The 13594-nt window shown below is 41.7% G+C and overlaps 1 protein-coding gene and 1 long non-coding RNA gene across 2 annotated transcripts in view; both read right to left on the reverse strand.

Annotated features, from left to right (window-relative positions):
• SCIN (scinderin) overlaps positions 1-10548 on the reverse strand; it is a 41104-nt gene extending 30556 nt beyond the window's left edge. Inside the window, exons 1-3 of the mRNA XM_065752257.1 lie at positions 10346-10548; positions 6450-6604; positions 4808-4969 (exon numbers count right to left, since the gene is read on the reverse strand). Coding sequence (XP_065608329.1) covers positions 4808-4969; positions 6450-6604; positions 10346-10544 — 516 coding nt within the window. The 5' untranslated portion in view covers positions 10545-10548. The remainder of the gene's footprint in view (positions 1-4807; positions 4970-6449; positions 6605-10345) is intronic.
• LOC136058636 (uncharacterized) overlaps positions 1-13594 on the reverse strand; it is a 418135-nt gene that overhangs the window by 31087 nt on the left and 373454 nt on the right. The window lies entirely within an intron of this gene.

The raw sequence follows: 13594 nt of genomic DNA on the forward strand, positions 1-13594 counted from the left end.
AGAAAGGCAGGTCAGCAGGAGATGAGCAGTGGTGCAGGAGTGACCAAAGGAAGTGGTGCTCCTATTGGAAAAAGTGTTGCCATACAGAGCGGAGCTAGAGACAGCTTGAACACATGAATACTGGCAAAGTTTCTACACATCTTATCACGCCTGTATAGTTGCATCAAAATAACTGGCTTGCACTCATCTGAGATACCATTCATCACATCACACAACAGCTGCTCAGATACAGCAAGAGTTAATGACAGTTGAAGCAGTTCTTTGCTAAGATTTAATCTCTTAAAGTTCATAGACTGAATGGAAAGATAACACAAAATGAGAGCTTGCCAGTAGACTTGAGAAAACAAATTTATTACCTACAAAAATCAAAAATGCTCCCAATTCCTTCCTTTTTTTCCTTAGAATTACTTGTAAAACAAATGCACAGTACCTTTATGTTTGTAATTCAAACAAACAATTCTTGCAAGATTTAAATGGAGAGTTCTAATGCAAGAGTGTGGAGGTTTTGTTTTGTTTTAAAACCAGAAACGTGTGCTAAACCAAGAAAATAACTTCAACTTGTGGGAAAAATAACTGAGCAGTAAAATTGACAAGTGACTACAATACAGCAGTTTTCACTGTTTTTCAGGAATGGACAGATACATCATGAAGAATATTTAAGCTGAACAAGGCTAATGTAGGCTTCTGGAATGTTTTTCTCAATTTCTAAATTATTCAACATTTTTTCCTGTCTTGACTGTCGAATTCATTAGAAAGGCAAAGGGGAAAAAAAAACATTTCAGATATATATTGAATCTGCCTTTCATTTGTTAAAACAGTGCTACAGTGAAGCTACTGAAAGCTGTGGAGTTTTGATTATCCAAAATATACTCTGAATTCATTCAGTCAGAATGCAGCTTAGGCCACCACGAGCCTTGCCCTGGTATAGCTACAACAGAGTCTTTGTAATCAGCCTAGGAGTCTCCCACTTGATTCAACCAGAACAAATCGTCAGGATAAAAATAAGTACCACAGGCATACACTTACACTGTATTTATTTTCTTTCACATTTGTTTTAACAGCATGTTCTGGGAATATTTGTTGCTACACCACACTGCAAAAAAAGGAATAAGTGAAAGGAGTATATTCATTCTGAATGACAGTGTCTCAAATGGCAAGGTGTCTCAATTTCCTACAGCAGCAGGAAGAAAACTAACATAACTGAATTTTTGTGCATGCCCCCACAACCTGAAGGTATCAGAAGTTGTCTCAGCCTTAGAGATGCCTCTCTTTCAGCCATCTTTCTGCATACAAGTTAAGGTGGAGAGTGGAAAAAAGACAAAGACAGGTTTTCCAGTCCCTGAAAAGTTAGATAAACTACGAACCCTGAATACTCCAGCTGAAGAGAAAGAAAAGGCTGTAATATTTATTTTTCTCCTGATGACTTTGGGACCATAACAAGACATCCTCTGGAGGTTAAACTACTGAAACTGTAAAAATAATTGCCTCAGATTCACAGAAAAATATGACATGCCTCATTGCCAAGAAACACTGTGTACAGTTACAGCCACATTTTTAACCCATTAATAAGTCCATTAAGTTAATAAAGCACTAAAGTGGTTTAGTGCTTCAAGCTCTGCTACTTGTTTAACAGCCCCTGCTACAACACCAGCATTATTCTCTCAGCTGGGTGGAGATTGGAAAGAGGTTAGTTGCAGGAGAAACATAGGAATGAAAAACACAGAAAAAAAAGGACATGACTAGTTGAATGTGACAGTGCCAGGGAAAGCACCCAGAGAGAAACTTACAGGCAAGAAGGAAGGAAGATTACAGAATCAAAACTCACTGTTACAAGTTGCAGTGTGATGCTGAATCATACCCCAGTGTCATAACACTACAAAAAGCATATGTGTTCTGCTTTCTAACAATAAAAAAATAAATCAAGAAGCTAGTTTTATTCTTGTAATTCTTTTAATTTTTTAATAGACACCAAGTGCAGTTTTTATAAAAAGCAACTGCCATACAAAAGTGTTCCTGCTAGATTGTTCCTTCAAGTACCTTTATGGATGATAACATGGCTCTTACACTTGACATACCTGTTACGTCAGGAAGTCAAGTGAGACCATCCTGATAGATACATGACGACAACTTTACTCACTGTCATACTTTTGTCTTTGATATCATAATTTTTGACATACATTTTCAACTGTCTCTGCATTTTATCCAAGAAGCAAAGTGGCACAATACTAAAATAACAGTGCACACTTAATTCTTTTTTGTTTCCATTCCACAGCCATTTTCCTCACACTGTCATGCTGCTTAAAGAAATTCCTTGGTGATGAAGGGGAGAAACGTGGCTAATGAAAGCAGCTGGGAGATAGGCAAGCTGTGCCAGGGGTAAACAGGGACAGCACAGAACACAACTAGCTTACAGCCACCAGGAATCACCAAGCCTGTCCTTGTGCTGCTTAAGTGGGACGCAGTGAACTGCTCAGCACTCTCTGGCCAGGAAGACTGGATGGGAAACGTGGCAGAAGACCATGGCTTCTGAGAGGGCTATGTAACAGCCGTAACAGGACAGGATGCACTGAGCAATAGAAGCCAACAGGGTAAGGGCCACTTTACTCCAGGCCTGTGCAAAACCTGCTTGCAACTGCCTTGTACTTGCCCTGCCTGTCCTGTCACGACAGCAGCTCAACTTCCCAGATTGAGCATGGAGATGGCATGGACATTCCTCACAGAAGAAAATCAGAGTCTGACACCCTAGGCATGCTCCTGGATCACTCACTGCACAGAAGTGCTCTCACTGGCTACTGATTTCCCTTCTGTTAAAGACAGGGTTTCTCTGCCATCTGAAGCTATTTTCTTCTCTGGCCTTAGAAGCTCAAAGTAGGAAAGATAAAACCTGGGCAGGATAATTTAAGTGCTACAAGCACGATCTAGCAAGCAAGTATAGCTTCTCACATTAACCATGTTAACCATCAGAAATTCAACTGTAACCTCATACCAATATTTGTGTGCATTTACAGATAGCTAGTTCATAGAAAAATACACTATCACAGCAGAAATCTTAGGCAAGTTTTGTACCACATCTATTTCTCAACGGGCATTTCAGGGAGACTTCCATCTTCATCTTAAAATATATCAGATGTTGCCTTTTCATTTCTCAAGAAAGGTCTGGTTTACAAAGTAACCGATAATGAAATTGCTGCAAGTGGGTGACAATATTTTTTCCTTAGCTTGTTTATCCATCCAAGAAAACATATCCTCCTGCCACCACTGGCATAGCAAGGCTAAGCATTGTAATTAGTCATGTGTTATAACTGTCTCCCCATAGCCCAGTATAGTTCTAAAATGTTCACATCTAATCTTTCTTCCTAAAATGGCACAGGATTACATAATTAACGTGTCTTATCAGTCAGGAAATCAGAAACTAGAGCAACATTATACTAAGAAACTGTAAAGGCTGACAATGTACATTCAGTATAAAAAGAACCAAACAACAAGAATCTAAAGCATTACTATATTGAAATTGCTCAGTGACAGTGCTCTTCTCCCAGTACCTCTCACCAAGCTATACATCTAACACCCACAGTACATCTCAGCATCACTGTCGTGGCTGCACTATGCCTTCAGTAATTGCTTTAGGTGAACTGGGCAGGTCCAGCACAGTTAAGGGCCAAGAGAAGTCAAACTGAAGTACATACACCTTCCACTGTTTGTGGAAGGGTAACTCCAAACTACAGAACTCAAGCCCTGTAAAAGGGAGTAAGTAATTTAGCTCTTCTTTGCCTCCTTAATACAAAGTGACACGCAGAGACAACATTTTGGATACTGACCTCTTGCTCTTGTCTATTCTATATGCTCAGACCATGCATCACAGGAGGAAATGCTGTTTGCCATCTTATCTGAAGGCTGGTAAGCATGATTAGAATGTAGCAGATAATCACTAGGGCTAACTGATACCAATATCTTCATTCATCACAACGTGGGGGGGGCTTTTCAGAGCAAAAAGTAGAACTTGTGACAGGAGTTAAGAACTCTTCTCAGTGGATTAAGGAGCTCTTCTCAAACCTTGCTGAAACCACTGCCCACTTCCTTGTCAAGCAACTGCTGATGCATGAGCACATGAAAAAAATAATTCATCTGCAAGGTAGCATTTTGTACAGGTCAGCATATCAGACATGAGAATGACTTCAAACTGATTACTAACATCTAAAAAGTGTGAACTACCTGCCAGGTACTACCTGTAGTATCAAAAAGGTCACATGAGTTTTAAAGTGAAAGTACAATCCTCTAGGTCATCTGAAGCAAGCAGAATTGTCTTCCCTTGCCCGTCCATGCATTCCTGCACTAAGCTTCTCTAACTGCTTTTTATCAGAAAGTCCTTCCGTACAAGAGTGCTTCTCAAGATCTCTACTCAGTTATAAGCAATCTCTTGAAATACTCTGGCTTTACAACACATTTTATGACCAGCTTATTGTGACAATGTATCTTGCAGCTATTTCTTTAATAGACAAAATCAAAATTAAAAAAAATATATATGAGGAAGTGCTCTTAAGAGAAAAGTGTGTTCTGTTCTCAACCTTAGCACTGAAAGGACTCACTATGAACAGCTTAAGCTTAACACATGAGTAAAAATACCTTAAATTCCTTGAGTGGGAAATAACTATTTCCTGAGCAGTCCATGTGTACTTAAGGAACCATTTAAGGCAGTTTTGAGCTTTGAAAGTGTCACGACAACAAAAGTTAGTTCCTAGAGCAGCATCTTTTCTCCCCTGAAATGCACACTTATTTTTCAGTGCACATTGCTTTGGGAAAGACTTACATTTCCAAGGTCAATAATGAAACAATCTCCTTTGTTGAAGCTGGCCCAAGACAAGGGGACTTCTGTGGCTCTCACAACTCTCCGGCCCTTGATATGGAGAAGCCTCTGGGCACTCAGATCATTAGTAACAACGTGATTAAATCCAGAGGCAACACCACCTGCCTGAATAAAAACACAAAGCATCAAGCTTTACTTCAGCTTCATTTCCCAGAACTTACCTTCTTGCTGCAGCTGAGAAGCACTCACACAGTGAGCCAAAACTGTACACGTTTAACAGTGCTGACCACAGACCAGACAGACATAGGGAACACTTCTGCTGTTGAACTCTCAGGCCTTAACCTGAGGGAGCAGATGTCACCTTGCTTCAAAGGCATTTCATAAGAGTGGAGAAAAGGAAAGCACAGGATTCACTACGTTCTCCTATATAATTCAGGAGATGTTGCAATCCTAACCACCTCATCAAGACAAAAATTAGTAGGCTATCACATAACTGAGGAAAAACAGGTATGCATGGCTCCTTCATAGTTTTCTCAACTTTAAATCTCAGCAGTCCTGGTGCTTCGAGATTTCAGTTGTATGTAGAGGGAAAGGGCAATTGAATAGCAGGACTGTAATTTTCTGAGGGAATATCTGCAGCTTAGGAGATAAGCCAGCTAAGAGCACCAAACTAGGGGAAGCAAGACCAAATTATTGATTTAAACGCCTATAAACTAAGTTAAAGCCTAACTTATTCCTGTAAATTAGCTTAGCTATCTGCCTGCATGAGGCAACTTTCTCTACTCTTTCAGGAGAGAAAGTCCTTTGACTGGAGAGTAGTTTTCCTCCTGAAAGTACAAAGGGAAGAAAAAAGCAAGAGAATGAGCAGTTCACTGTCAAGCTCTCTTACTCAAGGAGAGCTAAAGAAAAATTCCACTAGGTTGTACAGACTGTGACAAATCACAAAGCTCCACAGTAAGGAAAATGGCTGAGTACATAATGTTCCCCATAGCACCCATTTGCACCCATACCTTCACTCTCAGAATACCTTAAATGTCTGAAAAGTATTTCCTTCTGAAATATCACTTGTAGTGACAGTTATTTCTAGATCTTCTTAAAACAGAAAATTTTCATGAGAAGTATGTGGAATTTTGTTAGTTACCTCAAAGAAAAAAAAAGTAGTAGGACTAGAAGAGCTGTTGTATTCAGCAAAAGCACCATTTTTAGATAAAAATGAGGTTTGAGTCTTTTCTGCTGTTCATGTTTTGTTGGTTTTTTTTTACCACTTAAGCACAGTGTGTTCTTCATTTGAAGAAAATGAGTCAGGTTACAGCATAGAAATGGTTTAGGAGACAGTAAATCTTGCAGAAACAGAGACCCATGAGCTCCCTTAGTCACAAGAGCATGCAACTTCATAGTCATTTGACTGGGAAGTATGGAAAGCATGCCTGGAAGAGGTCTGCACTTAGCAGGAGAACTGATAAACAAGCTGATACTCTCTATACATACACTGGGATTCTACAACAGAGTAGGTAGCTCAGATCTAAAACTACTAAGCATTGAAGAAACAATTTTTAATCTTTCAATAACAAAATATTTGATGTTAATTGAGGGGGGGAGTGTTGAAACATTAAAAAAAATGACAATGTGACAAGTGGCTCTTTACCTTGTATTTAATTCCTCCTTTGAAATAGCTCACAAACTCATTAGATTCATATCCTTGAATTTCTCTGCTCTGTACAGGCTTTCCTCCTAAGTAGTCATCCAGTTGAACAGTGAAGATAGCTGCAGCTGTACTTTCATCCTGAGTACATTCTTTCCCTGGAATAAGATCAAGTATTACATTGATTCTTTATAGACATAACTTTGAATTCAGTTGTAGAAATTATGTGACATTCTGCCTCCATCAGATTGCTGCAAGAAAGCACTACACATAACCTTGACCAGCAATCACATGGTCACTCATACAATTTATTAGCTACTTGAAGATCTGTCTTCAAAAGGGGGGCAATACAAAAATAGTCAAGTGCTTACACTCTATCTTTTTCAGAAAGAGTGAATTTTAAGTGAATATTGTGTGTGAGGTACTTTAACTGCAAACACCAGCAACAGTCAGGTCAAAGACCTGATTAGATGGTAAATTATATATCACATACTTATGCAAAGAGCAACTTGCCATGTTAAAAGAGAGTTAAGATAGAGTTAAAATAACTCCTGAAAGCAGTCTTATCAATATTATAAAATGCAAGCAAGCATGTTATTCTGAGATCTCTTAGATACAGGTAATACAGGTTCCTGGCATAGAGCTTCTGGCAGTCTGGATAGAGATCTCTCTCATGGGCTGTAGGAGAAGAGGAATCTGATGATCGTGTTGGTGTTCAAGGAAGCCCAATAAAACAAGAAGGATCAGAGATGCATTGACACAGCACGTCCATTTGTGCAAGCTTTTCTTCACCCACTGACACCTCTGCTCCTCCCTGGAACAGCCTCCCTGGACCACCACACCACTATGGCTTTTGTGGTGATACAGGTACACTAGTAGTCTCCAGGAAGAAAGTTTCTAGGACAAATAAAAAAGGGATGCTAAAGGAGGGAGGCATAGGGAAGAAAAGCACGAGGTCTGCCCAAATAAAGTAAAATTACTGAAAGCAGAACATATCACAGAAAAAGCCTGAAAGAAAAGTTACCATTACTCATTGGTAACACTGCTACATGGTCAAGTTCTTCTCTCTCAGTCTGAGGGTCTCCTTGAAGCTGGTGGTAAGGTGGAGTTTTGTTTGTTTGGGTTTAAATACACTTATTCACATCCATTAGGACTAAATCCCTATATCCTTCAGATTTACTGCTTGCAATTACACAATGGGGTTCAAGGTCCAAAGAAAAATGGCTCTGGAACAATGTTAGAGATAGTAGTTGTTACCAGGCTCATTCTCACAATTACCACAAAGTAAAACAGTCATGGAAAACCTGCTTTAAAAAAAAATGTATATAGATCAGTGAGCATCAATCCAAATCGACTTGTTCTAGCTGGGTTGAAAACAGGTTATATATGTTCATCATCCTATTCCCACTCAAACTCACTTCAGGAGTCATATTAGCATGTTAATACCAGTAATAGTATTAGTCAAAAAATTTTTTTGGAAACAAACATGAGATTTTCAAACTGTCAAATCCCTAAGATCTTGTATCTGGCAGAGATGATGTGCCAAAGTAGCTGTCACAAGGTATGCATGACAGTCTGTTTGCAGAGCTAGCAACCTTTCCATTGAGCAGTTTAGTTTTCTAATTGACAGCACAGGAATTGGGACACCTGAGTGACCAGAAACATTTTTTGGTTCCCAGCCTGAATGCATGTTACAGCTGCAGCATTCAGGTTTAATTTTAAAGCAAACAATAAAATTAGGTCCAGTCAATCTGTGAAGCTGAGCAATTGTAGTCCTACTAGTTTAATTTACTACTATTATTGAGGGAAAGTATAACTTTTTTCTAAAAATATAAAATACACAAGAAGTGTCTCAGCCTGTGTCCATACTCATGACAGCACTGTTTAAACCAACAGATCTCCCATTGGCTGACAAGTTTATGACTGTCTTTTACTATGGTCATATTTACAATTACATATAACAGTGAAACATAAGCATGGACAGCTATACACTTACAAAGACCTTTGACAACAACTTTATTTATAGGAACAGGTACCAGGGTGAGACAAGTAAGATACGGAAACTGACAGGAATTCTCTCCATCTCACAGTGTGACTGCGAATGACTGCTTCTACTGGTCACAGATCACTTATGGGAAGTCTTCAGAAAGAACCCCCTGACATCTCCCTTGCCCATAAGTTATAAAACATTTCCTTATAAGGGAGAAGTCTGGTGAGAATCCCAATGAAGAAGTGGTAAGAATCAAACAATACTACAAAAGTAACCCAGACTTTTGTCCCAGACATAACTACCCTTTCTTGTGTACCTTACGCAAAGCTTCGCAAGGCAGATCAGAGCTAACACAGCTTGCAGCAGTGTTTGTTATCTCCAGCCACTACTGGAGTGCTGCATGAGAAGGAAGGGATTTCCCAGCAGTTTGCCACACTACTGCCAAGCTGCCAGCTGTATAGGGATGTGTGCCCAGATTGCCCGAAGCTATTTACAACACCTGGGTATAAGAATGATACATGCAGTATGCACAACCAAGGGTCTTCAGCCAACTTGTAATTACTACAAGCATCAGTCACTGTTTTGGCTTCATATCTAGCTGCAATCCTTGCACACTTGAACACCCAAGTTGAAGTACCTCTAACTTTGTTAGCAATGGCACAACAAGACAAACCCTGCTTCTGACTAACAGCACTGCTGACATAGGGGCATCTGCCAGAAACTAATTTACGCTGCCATCCCTGATCATACTCTAGTCAGAGCCTAACTTACCCTGTGCACCAGCTGGATAACCAACAGCGAATGCACAGCTGAGCAAGCCTCAAACATTTATGCAGAACCAATCCCAGCAGATAAAACACAAAGAGATCCACAGGGGTTGAGACATGGTAACACTAATACACGTTGACTCATCTCCACAACACCTCTAGTTGCTCCCTACCACTACATGAAGTTGTAGCAATGTGAGGGTCGGTGACTTCTCCCAAATAACTCGCAATAGAACAAGAGGGAACAGCCTCACATTGCACCAGGGGAGGTTCAGGTTGGATATTAGGAAGAATTTACTCTCAGGAGCGGTTAGGTATTGGAACAGACTGCCCAGGGCATTCAAGGAAAGGAGAGATGTAGTACTTAGGGACATGGTTCAATGGGCATGGTGCTGATGGGCTGACTGTTTGACAAGATACTTTTAGAGGTCTTTTCCAGTCTTAATGATTTTATGATCTCTACATGCATCCATAGAGATGGCTGCCCACACGCTAACCTTACAATAACGGGAAAAGAAAGCAGCCTCAGGCTGTGGTCAGATGGGTGACTAGACAAGGAAGTCTGATAAGACTTCAGCAGATGAGGAAGAGACCTGAAACACATCCCATTTAGTGCACCCATGTGACAAGTATCTGTTCCACTGTTAGCTTTTTCTCAGCTGCTTTGGGAGGGGCTCTACAAGGCCATCAGCAATGTCAAAGGGAACCGGTTCTACAGAAAGCCCGGTGACTTCATCTCCAATCTTTAGCATCAGAAGATCAGTCTGGCTGGAAAAGGCAGCATCAGGACATCAAGAAGTGCAGCAGCACCAAAGGGAGAAGACTAAGACAAAGCTTTGGCAGAACCAAAGAAACTTCTCCATCCCGACAGAAGCAAGATTTCACTCTTGGTAAGACACACCCAAGACTTGAGTTTGACCCTTCACCACTTATCCAAACTCATACAAAGCACTCAAACACACACCTCACCGTCACAAGCACTGTCCTCACCCCCAGTGCCCCTTGGCAGCACAGCAGCGAGGTACGGCATCGCCCACACCCCATAATCCCGCTTCAACCTGCGTGCTCCAGGTTGCCCGGGCGCTCTCCGCTCAGGAACGCTGTCCCCCTACTCCGCCCCGTTCCGTTCCCCCTCCGCCTACCGAGCCAGTAGTGCAGGCGGTAAGCGGCGGCGGATCCGCGGCGGACGGTGTGCAGCACCAGGTAGGCGTCCCCGACGAAGAAGTCCCCATGGCGGCTGGGCGGCACCTGGACCAGCTCCAGCCGCTCCACACGCCACACCTGCAGCCCGCTCTCCTGCCCGGCGCCCTCGAAGGCCGGCGGGGGCCGCTCGGGAGCCATGGCGCGGAGCGGGACGGAGAGGAGCGAGCACCGATCGGCACAACCGCCTTTATAGCCCTGGGGCCGCCGCCTCCTCCCAGGGCGGAGCGGAGAGCAGCGCAGAGGACCGGCCCTCCCTCCCTCCCTCACTCCTGCTGGCAGCCCGCAGCTCGCGGATAGCATCATCCTGGCCCAGACTGTCTGGGCTCTGAGTTGAAAGGACTATCGAGCCCAACTCCTGGCTCCACGCAGTTGCACCTAAATCCAAACGCAGCTTGAAGCCTGGCAGCTTGGGACCGTGACCAGAACCAGGCAGTCAAAGTCTCCATTGCTACAACTGGATTGTTTTACTCCATTCGAAATGTAGAATCCAGTCATTTTATTTTGTTTGTCCACTATGGCCAGGATGCTGGCTGTGGGAGGTTATACTTGTTGGGAATCCCAGAGTTCATGTCTCCCTTTCTGGCATTTCTCCACATAGGCTTAACCCCTTTGGATTGCTGTTGTGCTATTTGCTACTTGTCTATCTCTGTTACAGGCGGTTGGTACCATGCTGGCAGGTCATTATGACATGAAAATTATAGCAGACTATTATTGCTTTCACCTGATATAGATAGGAGTTAGATCAATCAAGATGAGATACAGATAAAGTTCACACTGTCATAGAATCATAGAATATCCCAAGCTGGAAGGGACTCATAAGGATTATCAAGCCCAACTCCTGTCAGTTTGTCAGAAGATGTATTCCAGCACAAGTTGTGTTTAGGTGAAGCACCTTCCCTACCTAGCCAAATTCTCAAGCTCAGTAGTTCATGGTTTGGCAAATTATTAGAACAGGGCAGGTATTTACCTGCAGGCAGATCGGAGCTAACACAGTAACCAAGGCCAGGCACTGCTAAATGCAGTGAGGCAGATGGACTGTGGCAGCAAGTTAAAAGCAGCACTACAGTAAGAAATCCCTTTAAACCATTTTCCCTGCCTCCTTTTCATAGTCTGGTGTACAGTTTAGCTACTGAGGGAAGATGCTGTTACACAGTGTACTTTCCTCCACCCCCAGTTTTGGTAAGCATCCTTCCATCAGCTTGCCAGACAACTGTGCTTTATCCCCACTGTCACAAAAGGAAACCTGAAGGTGCTCTGCTTTGTTCAAGGTCCAGTTGAACATGGCACAGCTCACCACCAATGTTTTAACCTTCATTCTGCTAGGACTTTGGAACTACTGGTGCTGAGCCCACTTGATGAAGCACAGTGTGTCCCAAATGAAATACTTTTCTCCAGATTATTTGCCTTTTGAAGAAGAGGGAAAAAAGTAGGAAGAGCATTCAGAAAAAAAAAAAAAAAAAAAAAAAAAAGGAATTGAACAGGTTTGGTTTCAACGCATTACCAGATCTTCCAAAACATTCATGACTGATTTCTCAGGTTCACCCTTCCATTTATCTCACTTCTTTTGACTTTTACTCACGTACAGCGTACATTAGCTAGCTTTAGACAGTGCAGGCAGAACTCATCACAAAGACTAATATTAATTGTATGCATTCATTGTTTCTTCGGAATCTGGCAGCTTGCACTTTAGCAGTGTGCTGAGTTTGCCCAAATGTGAGCTCAGTCAGAGGAGCCTAGCACCATGCAGACTTATGTCTCCAGTCTGTCCTGCCTGTCTTCTGAAAAGCAAGGTATGCTGTGCACTGACTGCAGCTGTCTCTCATTTACATCTCCTTATCTCTATCATTTCTCAGCTGTAGCCCTGTTGCTGCCATGAGGTGCACATTAACGTTATTTGTTTAGCACTGACAGTGCTCAGTATCGTGCATCAGTGGACAGAGGTTAAAGACCCAAGAATATTTTAATTGCTTCATCTTGGAGAGAACTCTGTGGCACTAATCACACACAAAGGGTTTCAGCATTGATGGCAGAGTTTTCTCCTGCCTGTTTGTCTTACCAGGTTTATGTGGTCTGTAATGACTGCTAACAAAAAAATCTTGGGTTGTTTGTATTGTAAGCACAAAGATATTTGTTTATACAGCTCAATATTGCTTTCTGCAATCTCACTCCTGTTACGTATGTCTGCAATTCTATGACAGCTGTGCTGTCTTTTGTCTTGATATACTTCCATCTCTTTTTGTAGCAAAAATGCGCAGAGATACTGTTAATATTGCACAGACTTTCACAATATTTGAAATATTCAGAAGCTTTCTAACATGCAATTATTCAAAAGTGAAATTTTGGAAAAAAAATGAGGTTTATCCTAGAATTCATACTTTCAGAAGTAGTATTTTTGAATTACTTTTAACACATTTTGCCTGTTGCTTCATGTAGCAGTTGAGGTGAAGAGGGCTGAAAAGCTGTCATGGAAGTCACAGGTCAAACTGTGATTACTACACTGAAATTGCACTGGAGAAGAATTTCAGAATATTTAGGCATTATGAAGATTTCTGTTCTAGTTTCCTAAAGAATGTATTTTGCTGATGAACTATGTCTTTCCCAAAAGGATGGCAAAGGCATAGGGCTGTTTTAGCATTGGAGTAACAAGGGGCAATACTCGGGGGGAGTTTCAGGTTGCATATAAGAAACAATTTCTTCTCAGAAGGAGTGGTGAGGCATTGGAACAGGCTGCCCAGAGAGTGATGCAGTCACTGTCCTTAGCAGTGTTCAAGAAAAGGGTTAATGTGGCACTTAGGTACATGGTTTAGAGGACATCGTGGTGATGAGTTGACAGTTGGACTAGGTGATCATAGAGGTCTTTTCTAAGCTTTATGATTCTATATATGCAGGATGAGGGCATGAGTGTGTCCTGTGAAAATATGGAAAGCTGTATACCAAGTTCTCATTTTTTTATGACTTTTGGGATTGCAGGAAAGCAAGGCATTGCTTCCAGATGAAGCTGGAGGGCTCCCAGAAGCTGAACTCAATATTTCCCAGTAGGATTATCTTTCAGTATGGATTGCTTAAGTTTATGTCCTTCTACAGGTCAGATGGCCTGAACTGAATCACAGTTAGAGGAAGTAACAATGGAAAAAGCAAAGAGGAATTCAAAGAATCTTAGAAGCATTTGAGTTGGAAGGGACATTTAA

This window comes from Cyrtonyx montezumae, unplaced genomic scaffold (assembly GCF_038088225.1).
Source record: "Cyrtonyx montezumae isolate F1298 unplaced genomic scaffold, pur_monq_1.0 scaffold_8, whole genome shotgun sequence".
In the NCBI taxonomy this organism is placed as follows: Eukaryota; Metazoa; Chordata; class Aves; order Galliformes; family Odontophoridae; genus Cyrtonyx; species Cyrtonyx montezumae.